The 15,520-nt window shown below is 35.1% G+C and overlaps 1 protein-coding gene across 5 annotated transcripts in view; it reads right to left on the bottom strand.

Annotated features, from left to right (window-relative positions):
• Nucleotides 1-15,520, bottom strand: part of LOC118186934 (patronin-like) — a 275,820-nt gene that overhangs the window by 53,496 nt on the left and 206,804 nt on the right. For all 5 annotated transcript variants that reach the window (XM_085823647.1, XM_085823648.1, XM_085823644.1 and 2 more), the window contains one exon: nucleotides 4,660-4,774. In XM_085823647.1, the coding sequence (XP_085679773.1) occupies nucleotides 4,660-4,774 (115 nt within the window). The remainder of the gene's footprint in view (nucleotides 1-4,659; nucleotides 4,775-15,520) is intronic.

Below are 15,520 nucleotides of genomic sequence, written 5' to 3'. Positions count from 1 at the left end.
GAAAACAATATTAAATTTTTGTAAGTTATCAGATAATGACATACTGGAGACTTAAACAGAATTATGTACAAAGTGAAAATAAACAGCATAAAATGAAAAAAAAAAAAAAAAAAAAAAAAAAAAAAAAAAAAAAAAAAAAAAAAGACATTAATAGGGTATGTGATCCCCCCCTCATCTGTATACAAAGTTTACACCTTGTGACCATGCTTTCAATTAGGTGGTCAACAACTGCAGAGTTAAGCAATCGCTATTCTTCTTGTTGAGCAGTTTCCAGCTCAATAAAAGTGGTTGGAGGTGGGAAACGTGAAGATGCAGCACGGCCGAGAGCATCCCAAAGATTTTCAATGGGATTAAGGTCAGGCGAATATGCTGGCCATGCCATATGTGCAATCCCTTCACTCTCCAGGTAGTCATCGACGATGTCAGCTCTATGGGGACGTGCGTTATTGTCCATTAAAACAAAAAAAGGGCCAACTGCTGCAGCGTACATTCTCACAATGGTTCTAGGACTTCATCTCCATTCCGGACAGCCGTTGAAGAACCCCGTTTAAAGATGTCCAGGTCGGTGCGCTATCCTAATGAAATCCCTGCCCACACCATTATGCTTCCGCCTCAGAATGCGTGATGCAATGTTCGGTGATGTTTTGGGACTGATTGCGCGTTCGTTGTTCATGCCATATCCTTATACGCTTGTCATCTAGCTACAGAGCAAATCTTGCTTCATCAGTAAACATGACATTGCCTCAGTTCAAACACATTCCAATTGACATGTTCCCGGCACCATTGTAATAGTGCCCCTCTTGATTGGACGGATAGAGGAACACAAACGCAAGGTATCCGGGCATACAGTCCACTGATATGTAATCTTCGGCGTACAGTAGCTGCAGATATCGCCTTCCCAATGGACGCTATAGCCACAGATGTCATACGTGTGAAGGTCACTCTGCAATTCCGCTTGGCTACAATAGCAATATATCGATCTTCAGTGCTGTAACCCTTGGGCGACCAGCTACGGGCCTTTGGACAACTACAGAGGCTGTTCGCACATTTTTTAGATGATTTTGGTAAGCGGGAATAAAAAATTGTTTGCTGCAAAAGAAGTAATTGCAATTGTACTATGTTTTTAAAAGTCAAAATTATCATCTGTGGCTTGATAGTTTTGTTTTTATTCAAAATGGCGAATTTAACAAAGCAGTGGTTCGAAGGCTACATTTACGCTCTTTCCGAAGAGAAATATGCATACTCTGTTATTCAAAAATGATGTGAGAGTCATAGTTTTGTGATATCTAAAGCATCGATAGGTTATATCATCAACAAGAAAGGAAAAAAACGTCAAATTGGAGCCTCAGGTGGGACAAAAATTCCAAACAAGTATCCAAGGAAAAAACGGACATCTTCAACTATTGCAAAAGTACGTTGTTTAATGTTAAAAGAAAATCCCCCTAGTCAAAGGACAATTGCAAAATCATTAAAATGCTCGGTGTCCACTGTAAACAAAATGATAAACATTGACTTAAATCTTAAGAAAGCGAAAAAACGCAATGTGCATCGTCTTCTTCCAAAGCATATCGCTCAACGCAGGACACGCTGCTGAATTCTATACGAGAAACACTTATCCAAAAAAAAAAAAAAAAAGGAAATAATTGTCACAATAGATGAAGCATGGGTGTATTTAAATGATTTTAACAACAAAAATGAGCCATTTATTATCATAAAAGGGGAGAAAAAATTTAAGTACATGGTTCAAAGAATCAAAAGAAAGTTTTTCTAAGGGATTCATGATTGTTGCTGGTTTTTCTTATAATGGCAAGTTAAAAATAAAGAGAGTGAAAAAAAAAAAAAAAGTCAAGATTAACTTCAAATACTATCAGAAACATATTTTATTGCCAATTTTTCTGAATGAAATACCATTGCTTTACCCACAGTGCCATTAATCTGTGAAACTCCATCAGGACAAAGCTAGCAGTCACACATCAAAATCCACTGTAAATTTCCTAAAAGAAATGGAACAAAAAACTGGTATCAAGGCCATACCCTTCACTGATATCCCTACTAAATCTCCCGATGTGTCACCTATGGATTTTTGGGCTTTCGGACTTTTAAAAACTGCATTATCTAAACGCTATCCCAAAACTCTAACAGTACTCTGGAAAGCTGTTCGGGAGGAATGTGACAGAAAATCTCTTCTGCCACTTCAAAAGTCATTATTATCCTGGAAATTGCGGTGTCAAAAGATAGTTCATAATAGGGAATGTCAAATAGAACATTTAAAACAAAAGAATTTTATGTAATTTAGTTTTGTGAATACAATATACATCGTCTAAAAAATGTGCGAACAGCCTCTGTATCTGTGTGGTTTGGAATTGTTTCCATAAACGTGAAATTACAGAATGATGAACGCCGAAGAAAAGAGCAACATCTGTGATTGACTGTCCTGCTTCAATGCGCCCCACAGCACGCCAGCGCTCAGAATCTTCCATTCGTCTTCTGGAAATCATAGAAACACGTATGTCTTGAAAACAAATTGTATGAAAGTTTAAACACCTTCTATCAGCACTTACAATCAACTTCTGTAACCCTTCATAAAGATGGCTTCTTATAAGACTGCCTTTTTTGTATATTTCTTGACATGAAAGCGCGATTGGCTGTTACCCAACATATCTGCATACTTCCATCTATCTACCTCTGCAGCAAACTGCATCCTCTTCAATTCTGATTGGCTTTCAGAAATTAGCATTTTCCTCTCTGTGCTTAACTTTTGGAAGTGAGTGTAGCATTTTTAAAATCCATGTTAAATTTCTTGAATAATAGCAAGACTATTCCAGAATTTTTGAAATACAGGGTTAGCATAAATGACTCATTCGCTTTGAAAAAGCTATATTTTCAAAAGTATTTTATGTATACACATGACAAACATATGAAAAGAACCACAAACTCACCAAGTTTATACACCCTCTACAAATATTTAGTATTTACCCCTTTGATAATACGACACACATCCAGACGATAATCAAGCTCATTCCATACGTTCTGTAGCATTGTTGTCCAGATGTTCATCCTATCAATTGACCAGATGTTATGAATATCGTAAAAAATTGTGTGGAAGATTTATGTCAATAGTTGCACTTCAAACCGTACCATGTGTAGCTCCTGCAACAATTAAAACCGGAGGATTACACTCGTCGACTAGATTTTTGTGTCAACATGTAGGAAACATTGAAAAACGAAGATTTTGCCACCAAGTTGATATTCAGCAATGAAGCAATGTTCCACTTATCCAGGAAACTTGGTGAGTTTGTGGTTCTTTTCATTTTTCATGTGTATATGCATAATCCATTTGAAAATATAGCTTTTTCAAAATGAATGAATCATTTACGCCAGCTCTATATTTTAGCATACAATCTGCTATGTGGAGCATTGCAAGATCATGGGAGGATGTGTCTCCAGATACTTTAAAAAATGTTTGGCATAATTTATGACCAGCTACCATATTTCATGACGAAGATGATAGCTGCGAATAGGAAAGTTTTCAGATATCGCAAACAATGGTGAAATTTTCCAATTAATGGATTTTGTGAAGAAATATGGAAAAGTGATAATAAATGAAGATGACCATCAATCAATTAATGACAACGAAATCTGTTACTGAAAATGAAAAAATTTCGATTGACAAGTTAGTTGCTATTCTCAACACAGCAACTACAGGACTTGAACAAAACCTGAACCTTCTTTGTACCTGAACAAAAAATTATGTATGTCTATAACATTAAAGAGAAGGTATTAGCACAAAAAAAAAAAAAAAAAAAAAAAAATCATGTTTAATAAAATGAACATTAAGCTCATTTTTTTCTTTTAAAATTTTGAGGCGCTTTCAATCAATAATGCTTCATTATTTCAGAATTCAGGACTATATTTTTAATAAATTAAATTAAAAAAAAAAAAAAAAAAAAAAAAAAAAAAAAAAAAAAAAAAAAACACTAAACTCAGTGGCGTTACAGCCCTAATGGGCCAAGGCCTGCAATGCCCGATATCTGCTTTCTTGACTGTGGGCCCTAGGGTGCGTAAGCATATGCCCTGAACAAGTGGTCAGCATGTCGCAGGACCCCCCAGTGTTTAGTTCCCAAGCAAACTTGGTACTCATTTTAACGACCCAAATGATGGAAATCAAGGTATGAAAGGCTGAGTCGACCTTGCCCAGCCTGGGATTCGAACCCCAGGCCTGTGGTGCTGCTGCTCAATGCGCTAGCCACTGTGCCACTGAGCCTTAAATTTAATTTTAAGCAAACTAAATTAAGGCCATACAGAACAGAACTTTACACAGCTTAACACAACAAATGAATGAATTTTATTCTGTACTTCTAACCTTATTAATTACATGAGAAATACAATTACCTAAAATTTTACATCAATTGTTTTCAAAAATCATAAAGCAGTCAAGCTATCCCTTTTCTGGCATTTGAAGAGTAAAAATTTTATTAAATCAGCATAAAAGCTCAGAAGCAAAGCCAAATTTAAATTTCATCAACTTAAATTCAATTACCGATTTTATAAGATGCATATGCATTTAAAATGAATTTACTTTAAAATTCAGTTTATATATTTAAACAGCTCATAAAATAAAAATTTCTTCATAGAACAAGTAATAGAAAAAAAAACTACCTAGGGCTACTTGCAGCAGAATCTGTCTGTTCTACATATGGTAAACTTCCTCCTTTCCACCCATTCACCATTCCTACAGAATTCGTTCGTTGTAACAGATTTGGTCCTAGGTCTTCTAAAAATGAAAAAGGAATTTAAGAACTAACTTATTAACAAATACATAACAAATGCAGAAAGCTATTCTAAATTAAAATATACACAAAGAATTTACATCTCATACCCTAAAATATTTGTATTAAATCAGGCAATTAGTAAAAACATTTATAATATTATTGCATGCAGTCAATCTCTTCAAACTGTTTAACAAATTTATTAGCCTTTTGAAATACTTGTTTGGATACTGGCAGATTAACGATCCTTAAAATAGTGAGCCATTTCGATAATGCTTCTTTAACATCCATATGTTCACTTCCATCAACTTTTATGTCTTCCCCCATTGTCATAAGCATAATTTAATGAATCAATTTGTCCAGATGTTATCAATTGCATATTGAGATAAATTTTATTTCTGCTAGATACTATCTTGCGATGCAGAAACTTTCAAGGTTACAGCTCACCAAACGGATGAATTTTTCCTTCACTAAGTTTTTAACAATGCAGGTTGAACAGGGTTATATGAAAGAAGGAATAACAAGCTTCAGCTTTTATAAAAGATCATTTTATCACGAATCTTCCTTACCTAATGTACAACAAAAGCATTTTCCTGCTTCCTAAAGTATGAAATGATGAATTTATATGCATAATAAAATATGCTTATTATATAATGTTATTATGTATTTTAATCCTATAAGAATAAGGTGGTATACCTGTTTCACATGGACTTTGTCAGAAAAGTAAAACATAGAACATTTTTAGGATTTATAATTTTTTAATTAGCACTTGTAGAAATTCTGGAAACAATTAATTATATCTAACTTTTGCATATTTGGAGGTTATATAAAATGATATTATACATATAGGAAATTCAATGAAATGTCAAATTTCATTTCTTTTACCTGTGGCTTTATTATATAAAACTAACCCAGAGTTTGACTATGGTACAAAAGTAGTTTTCATTAAATAATTATACATTTTGTCTTGATGAAAATATTAAACTAATAAGAAATTTAACAGCAACTATAAAATGAAATACACCTTATAAAATCTCTTGCTGAATGTGGGTGTACATTATTAATACACTGAGCATATGCCTAAATTGTATTCCGCAAAGTAAACTTTCTCTCTTTCTCTCAAAAAAAAGGGGGGGGATCTGATGTATACACCACGACTTCCTTGTACGGAATATTAAATTAAATGTATTTTTTCCTGCATTTTGTTTAAACTTATTTCATCAAATTTCACTAAAGATATATTTCTCATTAAATTAATTCAATTTTCACTTTGCAGCAAGACAAAAATATATGAAACCTTAAAATATCTTTATTAAAAATTGAGAAATATAAAGCATACATACAGTTAAAACAATTTAAAGAAAACTTTTTAATTAGAGTTTCTTTGCAAAAACAAGCAATCCGGTCAGTGGGCTAGAAGGCAGATTTTTCAGTGCACAAAACAGAAATTTTAATTTTGGTCTCACTCAGCAAAAAGACATTGAAGGTGTAGAAACTGACTTAATTTGACGCTATGCTGAGTCAATATATGGGATAATTTAATAACTTAAATGATAATTCCAGAATGGACTAAGCATGATTTAATTTGCAATAATAAAAGAAGATGCTATCTTTGTTGATGCGATGCTTAGTTTCTTAAGATTAGCAACAAATCCACTATTCTGCTAAGTTTAAAATGTAAACAAATATGGCTAGCTATGGTAAAAAAGTTAGGCTTAGCCACACTTAAACAACTTTTAAATTGTTGTGTATGTGTGTGTGGGGGGGGGTCATTTTAGATAGGGTCATAGAAAAGTCCTGTATAGTGTAACAAGTATTTATTAACAGGTTTAAGTTACACACAGACATTACATTTAACTTTAATAAAAATTACAGAGCAAGAGTCTGGTATAACTTATCAAGTGGGACACTTGGCTTTTACTGAAGTACTTTTAATTAACTTTCTGGCTACTCTCCACAGCCTTGTTGTCACAGTTAGTCCAACAGTTTATGTTAAAGGATTGGTTACAGTTGCTAATTCTACAACTATTGTATGAAAGTTAACTAAAGGCATAAAAAACCTTAACCGGAAGATTAATAATAACATAATTCAATAATTTTTAAAGCAAAAAAATGAAAAATTTACCAACACATAAGAATAAAAAATCTGAGCACAATAAGCTGAGAAACAGATTGGGTGTGTACGTATATATATATTTATACACTTTTGGGGCTGCTGATTGCCCCCAAAATGGGAGGTGCACAACTACATGCTATAGCAGTCCTATATATAAAATTTCAACCTTCTGAGGCTACTCGTTTTTGAGTTATGCGAGATACATACCTACATTTGTGTATACATATAGACGTCACGAAAAAAATCTCTTCTGAATCCATTTTAAATTAGTTTTATAACTTTTTTGGGGAAAAGAGTCCCTTATTCTGTCCTTACGTACAGATGTCAGGCAAAAGCATCATTAAATTGCACTTGACAGCGGTCAAAATGATTATTTTCACTGAAATATGGTACCCGGAATTTTTCGTGATTACAATACTTCCTTTACTTCATACAAGGAAGTAAAAAAGTGGCGGTTACGTATAATCATTTATATGCAGTACCTTTCTTGGAATTGCTTCCAAAATGCTATTTGTGTCATGCTTTCCTTTATCTAGTGCTTCATGTACAGAGATGTACACATGCCTGCTTCAAGAAGCTTTGAATGTTTTTATGATTCCTTGATCTTTAAGTTGGATTAACGAAGTAGCATTCGGTAGACAGAATAAAATCTCTACATTTGGATGACATGTTCTGGAGCATTATAGAGAATTAGGAGAATTTAGAAACTTAGGTTTTGCTGTTTTAAGTAAGATTTGCCTTAAGAATGACTTTTCAAACCAATATTTAAAGAGGATAGTTGCAACACAGCCAATGTTTTGCAGTGTAACACATATAATTGAATTTCTCATGTTAGACAAATTAAATGGAGAAGATTAAGATAATGAATATGTGCAAAATTGCATTAAGAAAATCTATGTTTAGCAAGGAATTACTATACTTCTAGTTAAATTATACATAAATGATTTACAGACAAAATTTCTCTAGGCATTTCATTTAGAAAATTGAATATTAACATGCAAAATTTGAAAGTACAATGCCAAACATAAATGATTGCACAAATAAAATCTTAAAATTAATTTAAAAATTCCTTGCTGCAAAGCAAATTAATATAAAGGTCTCTTTAACTTCTTATTGAAAATTTGCCAAAGTTTGAATAATGAAATAACTATTAGTCACTATCAACTAATAATGCATACTTTCAACCACATTCTAAGAACTTATTTACTAACAGTTCTACAAAAAAAAGCACAAACTTAACGAGAGGATAAGTTTTTGACATATATTCTAGAACAGTGATTACATAAAGATATAATTCATTTAATTGTAAACCAGGCATAAAACTTGAAGTGTAAGGGAAAAAAAAAAAAAAAAGATATAAAGAAGTTAGGTGAAAAAATACTCATGAATTTAAAAATTGTTGAATGTTAAAAATTTACTATTTACTACACACATTAAATGAATGCAAAATCAATATTTGTACATTTTCATTAGAAGCAAAGCAGTTTGTAGAAAGTACAGCTACACTGCATATAACAAAATACCATATATATAGACACTGACATGTGAAAACATTATAAAAATCTCCACATTTTTCAATGACCTCATATGGATGATGTGAAGGGCATGTGATTAAATGGGAATAGTATTTAACTGCTGCTTTGGAGAAGGTAAGGAATCATTCTTGTACTTGTGTGATTGATGGGAAAGGCTATTGATCTAAGCAAATTTGATAGACGGCAGATAGTAATGGTCCAAAGACTTGGAAAGAGTATATCCAAAACTGCATGACTAGAAGGTTGTTCATGATCAATCGTTGTTAGTATTTATGCAAAGTGGATAAATTTCAGCAAAACCAACAGTACACACCAAAGCACATAAAAAAAATCTGATGTGTACACCACGACTTCCTTGTACGGAATATTAAATTATACGCATTTTTTCTTGCATTTTATTTAAACTTACACAGTCCAGTCACATTAATGTGACCACCACGTACTTTCCATGTCAGAGTTAAATAACCAATCACAGAAGGCAGGTGGCAGCACAGTGCAGTTGAGCGTATATAAAGGGTGTGTGAGGGCTTCGGAAAACATTTCAATCGTTGGCGTAATGCAGAAACGAAGCGATTTATCAGACTTCCAAAAGGGCATGATCAATGGCTTTCGGGCCAAGGGTGGAAGCATTTCCGAAACGGATGAGTTTGTGAACTGTTCGCGTGCCACCGTGGTAAAAGTGTACCGTGCATGGCAAAATGGGACTGTCCAAAATCAGCGACGTGGCAAATGTGGTGCACCACGGGCCATAGATGACAGAGGCGAACGACGGTTGCGGAGATGCGTTCGGGCAGATAGACGGGCTACCGTTGAGCAACTGACCACCAAAATGAACCAAGGGGCTATCAAAAGTGTCTCCCAAAGTACTATTCAGCGAACATTGCTGCGTCTGGGCCTCCGAAGCAGACGCCTGGTTCGTGCACCTATGCTGACTGCTGTTCATCGACGGTGAAGGCTAGAATTTGCACGCCAGTACAGCAGCTGGACATCCACTGAGTGGCGACAGGTTGCGTTTTCGGATGAATCGCGTTTTATGCTCCATCGGACAGATGGACGTTGGCGTATAAGGCGTGAAACCTCTGAAAGGAACCACCCTGCAACCACTGCCGGAACGGTCCAAGCTGGAGGTGGGAGCATTATGGTCTGGGGAATGTTTTCCTGGCATTCTCTAGGTTCACTGATCATTGTGGAAGGCACAATGGATCAATACAAGTACGCATCTGTCCTTGTGGAGCATGTTCACCCCTACATGCGCATTGTTTTTCCTCAGGATGATGGCATCTTCCAGCAGGACAATGCGAGGTGCCATACAGCTGCCAGTGTACGTGCGTGGTTCGAAGAGCACCAGGATGAGTTTACCGTCCTCCCCTGGCCAGCAAACTCACCTGACTTAAACCCAATCGAGCATCTGTGGGACCATCTCGATCGAGTTGTTCGCGCCATGGATCCTCAACCGCGTAATCTAGCGCAGCTGGCCACGGCATTAGAGTCGGCATGGCTCAACATCCCAGAGAACACCTTCAGAGACCTATGTGACTCTCTTCCTGCACGTCTCGCAGCAGTCCGCTCTGCGAAAGGTGGTTATTCTGGCTTTTGACAGATGGTCACATTAATGTGACTGGACTGTGTATTAGATTTAATTAAACCTACTTTGCCGACAGCGCATAAACCACAATAGAATGAATGCATTCTTTAAAATTCACTTTGTTTACCATAGTGACACTCTGGCACTAGGTTTACTTAATAGTATTATATTTCGTTCATATTATAACTCAAAATGCACAAAATTTATATCATTTAAAGAATTATCTAATCCTTGCCACATGTTCTATTCAAATACTGTAACAAAGCTAGAACGATGTATAAAAGAAATTAAGCAAACAAAACAAAAAAGAAAAAGTTTTTCACAGACGATAGAGTATTTCTCATTCAATTAATTCAGTTTTCACTTCGCGACAAGGCAAAAATACATAAAAACTCAAAATATCTGTATTAAATATTACGAAGTAAATCTTAAAAGCTTATTTCCTCGAAAAAATTCCAGAAAGGATTAAGCATGATTTAAATAATAAATGAAGGTGTTATCTTTGTTGTTGCGAAGCTAAGTTTCTCTAGATTGGCAACAAATCCGCTATCCTGCTGTTTCAAATGTAAACAAGAGCAATGGCCGCCATCAAAAACATTATTAGGCTTAGCGGCACTTAAACAATTTTAAAATTGTTGATAATTCTAAAAATATTGCATACAGATTTACTAAAGGCATAAAAACCTTAACCGGAAGATAAGAACAACATAATTCAATCATTTTTAAAGCAAAAAATGTACAATTTACAAACATATAAGAGTAAAGAAACTGAGATCACTGAGCCGGGCAACAGAGTGGATATATATATAAATATATTTATATACGTTTGGTGAGGCCGATTGCAAGCAAAATACCAGGTGCACATCTACATGTTATAGCAGTCCTATATACACAATTTCAACGTTGTGAGTCTACTCGTTTTTGAGTTATGCGATATACGTACGTACGTACGTTCGTACATACGCCATGAAAAATTCTCTTCAGAATTCATTTTAAAGCAGTTTTATAATTTTTTTGGGGGGGAAAAAGTGTTTTATTCTGTCCTTACATACAGATATCACGGAAATACATCGTTAAATTGTATTTGAAAGAGGTCAAAATGGGATATTTTCGTTGAAATATGCTGCCTGAAACTTTTCGCGATTACAATACTTCCTTTATACTTCGTACAAGGAAGTAAAAAAGGATGTTGGAGACTGTCCTGTTTGTTACAGAAAAATCAGCGCCAGACAATGGCTCAGCAGAAAACCCAATACAGTACATGTATTTCATAACACACAGTTCAGCAGACACTGTTGGACTGCGTAGCAGATGTCTTATTGGTCTGCCTGTGCTGACCAAGCGTCATTGTCAACTACACCTACAGTGGGCCCGAGAATATTGAGACTGGACCGTGGATAAGTGGAAGACAGTTATCTGGTCGGATGAATCAGGAGTTCTCATTCATCACATCAATGCTCGTGTTAGGGTACACTGTCTTCCAGGTAACAGTTGCTCACCCCTGTGCATTAGGTCATAAATAGGCTGATGCTGGAGGTAGTATGCTTTGCAGGACGTTCTCATGTGCGGCTCTGGGAACCTTAGTTGTGGTAGAACAGACAATGGAAGCTGCGTACTATCTGAACATGTCTGCGGATCAGTTGCATCCTTACACGGCATCTGTGTTCCTAAATGGAATCTTCCAGCAGGACAATGCCTCATGTCACAAGGCCTGACTTGTGTTAGACTGGTTCGAGGAGCATAAGGATGAATTCCAATAAATGTCCTGGCCACATAACTCACCATATCTTAACCAAATAGAGCACTTCTGGAATGCCATGGAGTGGAAGCTTAGAGCTGAAACACCCTGATGCCAAAATATTTTGACTTTGCATGACTGGTGCTTAGACATTTAGTACAACCTGCCTCCAGTCATCTACCAAGAACTTGTGGCATCCATGATAAGGCGTGCTGCAATTGTTTTGCATGCCAAAGGTCGGGCAACACATTATTGAGTAGGTGGTTACAGTATTTAGGCTCTTCAGTGTTAATTAGAAACTTGGAAAATTTTAATCATAAATATACATAATTTTCAAAAAATATTATTTGAACCTTACACAATGGATAGATAGCACTCCATGGCATTGAATGAAGTCAAAGGAGAACAACCGATGCGCAGTAACATGACAGAACAATATGCAAATAAGAAGTAAGGCAAGAATGAAAAGACATCCAATTTTTATTTAGTGAAACAAATCATCTGTAAATATTCATTCCTGTTTTTATTTTCATCCTGCTTCATATGTATCTGAAAATCTTCATTATAATCCAGTTAATAATTCATTTGGCTTATCGTATGTTTCCAGGAGATTATCAAACTTAACACTTATTCTATAACGAGAATATCATGATGATGAGGAATTCCGCATTTTGACACTTACCTCGGAATAAGTCACGGACAGACAATCTTTGATAGTGAAAAACCAATTTTGATGATTCCTGATATAGACTTATTCCCAACTTGACAAATTATTATTGGTTTGAAGTAGAATCAAGAGGCTGTCTAAAGATAAAATATATTAATGAAGATGATATTTAACAAGTTGCACTTATGAAGGCATATCCAGAAGGGTGTACTCAGAAAATGTTAAAGCACTGAAGAAGAGATAAAGCCCATTATTTCTAAAGATGATAAGATGATGACTGAAGATGACTGACTAAATCATCTAAGACAACTTTTCCCTCAGTGCAATCTAAAGTTCTCTTTCTCTCTCAGGTGTTTTTAAAATTTTTCCAAATTTGCTGATGATGATGATCACCTTTCCAGCATGAGAGAACACATATTGTCAGGACTGACAAAGATGTAATATTCCATGATAGATAGATAGCGCTCCATACCACTGAATGAAATTGAAAGAGAACAGAGGATGTGATGATAACATGAACAAAGATGTGCAAGCAAGACACTGTACAAGAATGAAAAGACGTCCAACTTTTATTAGATGAAAGAAATCATCTAGAAATTTTTTTTTTTTTTTCACTGCTTCATATGTATCTGAAAATCCAATTAATAATTTGTTTGGATTATCACACATTTACATCACCCTGAAGACTACCAAACTTATTCCACGATAAAGAGGAATTCCACATCTTTTATATACTATGTTTGTGGAAGTGCTATGCTTGGCAGCTACCTGAGGCCCCTATGAGATCTGCATACCTGAGAGAGAGCGATGTCGATGATGAGACTGATCAAACCACATAAAGGTAGCGGCTATCGACGACTTTTGTTTGATTCCGTGAGCACAAGAAGACACCAAGTGATGCAAAATTTCTCGGACCGTTATTGTTTTATTTTACCGTAATCTGTTATAATTATTAAATGTTCTGTAGTATAAAATGAAGAATCCTAATTCCTTTCCGACCAATGTCAACTATTTTCACGACAGAAAACTGTGGGCTCAGCCAGGATACCACAAAGAAACAGACAAGGTTAAAGTACTGTTTTATGTCAATTTACTATTTTAATCATGAGAGTGCTAAACACTATTAAAAAACAAGATCTAAAAACAATTGCAGAAGAGTTAGGCGTAATAGCATCGGCTGAAGCAAAAGTTATTGAAATCAAAACTTTGAGAATGCTAATATTTACAAAACTAACCCTGAATTTGTTTGTGAAACTATTAAAATGGTTGCAGATGACAAAAAGTACAAAGAAATTGAAAAGCAGTCAAAAATAGTGTGTGAAAGAATTAAGTTACTCAGCTTGAGAAGGAAACTGAGGTCCAAAAACTGAAGCTACAATTGGGTGGTGAAAATTCCAAATGTCCTGTGATTACAGATTCTGAACCAGTATCACGGAATTTAGAAAATATCATCAAAGGCATGGCACAACTCACCCCTCTTCTGAAAAAACCATAGCTATTCAAAATTTCCTATAGCCCAAAAGCCTTGAGCAAATTCAGAGCTTTTGTGTAATGGGATATTTCAGAAGATTTATCGCCAACTATTTGAAAACAGCCAAACCACTGATAGACCTCCTTCATAATGAAATAAAATTCAAATTTGGGCCTTAGGAAACAGATGCATTTAACAAATTCAAAGAAATTCTATTAACAAGCCCTGTTATTCATATTTTCAAACAAGATGCCCTACTAGAACTGCATACAGACGTAAGCAGTCATGGTTTCAGCACTGTTTTGCTACAAAAGACCCAAAATGGACAGTTATACCCAATTCACTTCATGACGAAAAAAACTAACCTCCAGCAAGAAAAGCTATCTAGTTATGAGCTCAAAGTTTTATCTATATCAGAAGCTTTAAAAAAATTCAGGAATCACCTCTTGTGATCCAAGGTCAAAATAATTACTGATTGTGATATCTTTCAGAAGACTATGCTCAAGAAAGATTTTATTCCTAAAGTGGCAAGATGGGCATTATTTCTAGAAGAATTTGTCTATGAAATCATTCACAGATTTGTACAGCAAATGAAGCATGTCAACACAATGAGTAGAAATGCTCTCATGATGGTTATCCACTCTCAGGCAGAAGTTACAGCTAAAACTGCAGCTGTGCAAAGAAGTGATGAGCACCTCCAATTGCTAAAATCCTTAGTCAAGTAGGGGCTGAAGGAAGAGCACATAGCGAAAAATAGTGTATCATACAGGTTCAACAATGTTCGAAAATTACCTGTGGTGCCCAAAGCAATGCAGCTAGAAATCATACATAATATCCATAATAATAAGGGACACTTCGCAATGTCTAAAATGGAAGATCTGCTGAAGATGGACTTTTATATTCCTAACCTTATAAGACAAATTTAACAAGCTATCGCGAATTGTGTAGAGTGCATTTTACGCGACAAGAAACGAGGTAAGGGCTTGCTGAACAAATAGGAACTACAATCATATTTTGACCATTGTTGACACATTTAAAAAGTTCATATGGCTTTACCCAGTGAAGTCTACATCAGCCCAAGATGCACTACAGAAGCTGAAACTACAACAATAAACTTTCGGCAATCTCTCCAGAATAATCTCTACATATAATAAAAGAAAGTGTCTGTCTGTGTCTTTTGTTCGCGCTGCGCGTAAGCTAATAGACCCACGGCTACGAAATTTGGTGCATAGGTGCATCTAGAAAAGAGCCAATGCACCTCGAAGCGATTTTTTCGAAATTCGAATTCGAATTTTTTTATTTTATGTTTTGTGACGAAATCGCGTCATTTTGAGACATAATGGGCTATAGGAAAGCGAGATTTTACTCTACACACTCCATTTTCACATGTCATGAAACATAGGCACTTAGCTATTTTACGAACTTAAAATAAATTTTGTGTTTCAATAAATCGATTAAATACGAATTTATTTAACAAAGGGAGCTTAACACCTTTTCAATGGGATATTTTCGAAAAAAGTTCATTTTAAAATATGTACTGTTTATTTTTCTTTGATTTTTGGACATGTTAAACTTTCATCCTTGCGACTGCTTTTACAAAAAGAATTTTGGAATAATGATAATATTTTGTATTTTTAAA

Source organism: Stegodyphus dumicola, chromosome 9 (assembly GCF_044657685.1).
Source record: "Stegodyphus dumicola isolate Sdum_Otavi_A_Nest chromosome 9, ASM4465768v1".
Taxonomy (NCBI): Eukaryota; Metazoa; Arthropoda; class Arachnida; order Araneae; family Eresidae; genus Stegodyphus; species Stegodyphus dumicola.
Note: the sequence above shows the minus strand (reverse complement) of the source record. Positions and strands in the feature narration are given on the sequence as shown.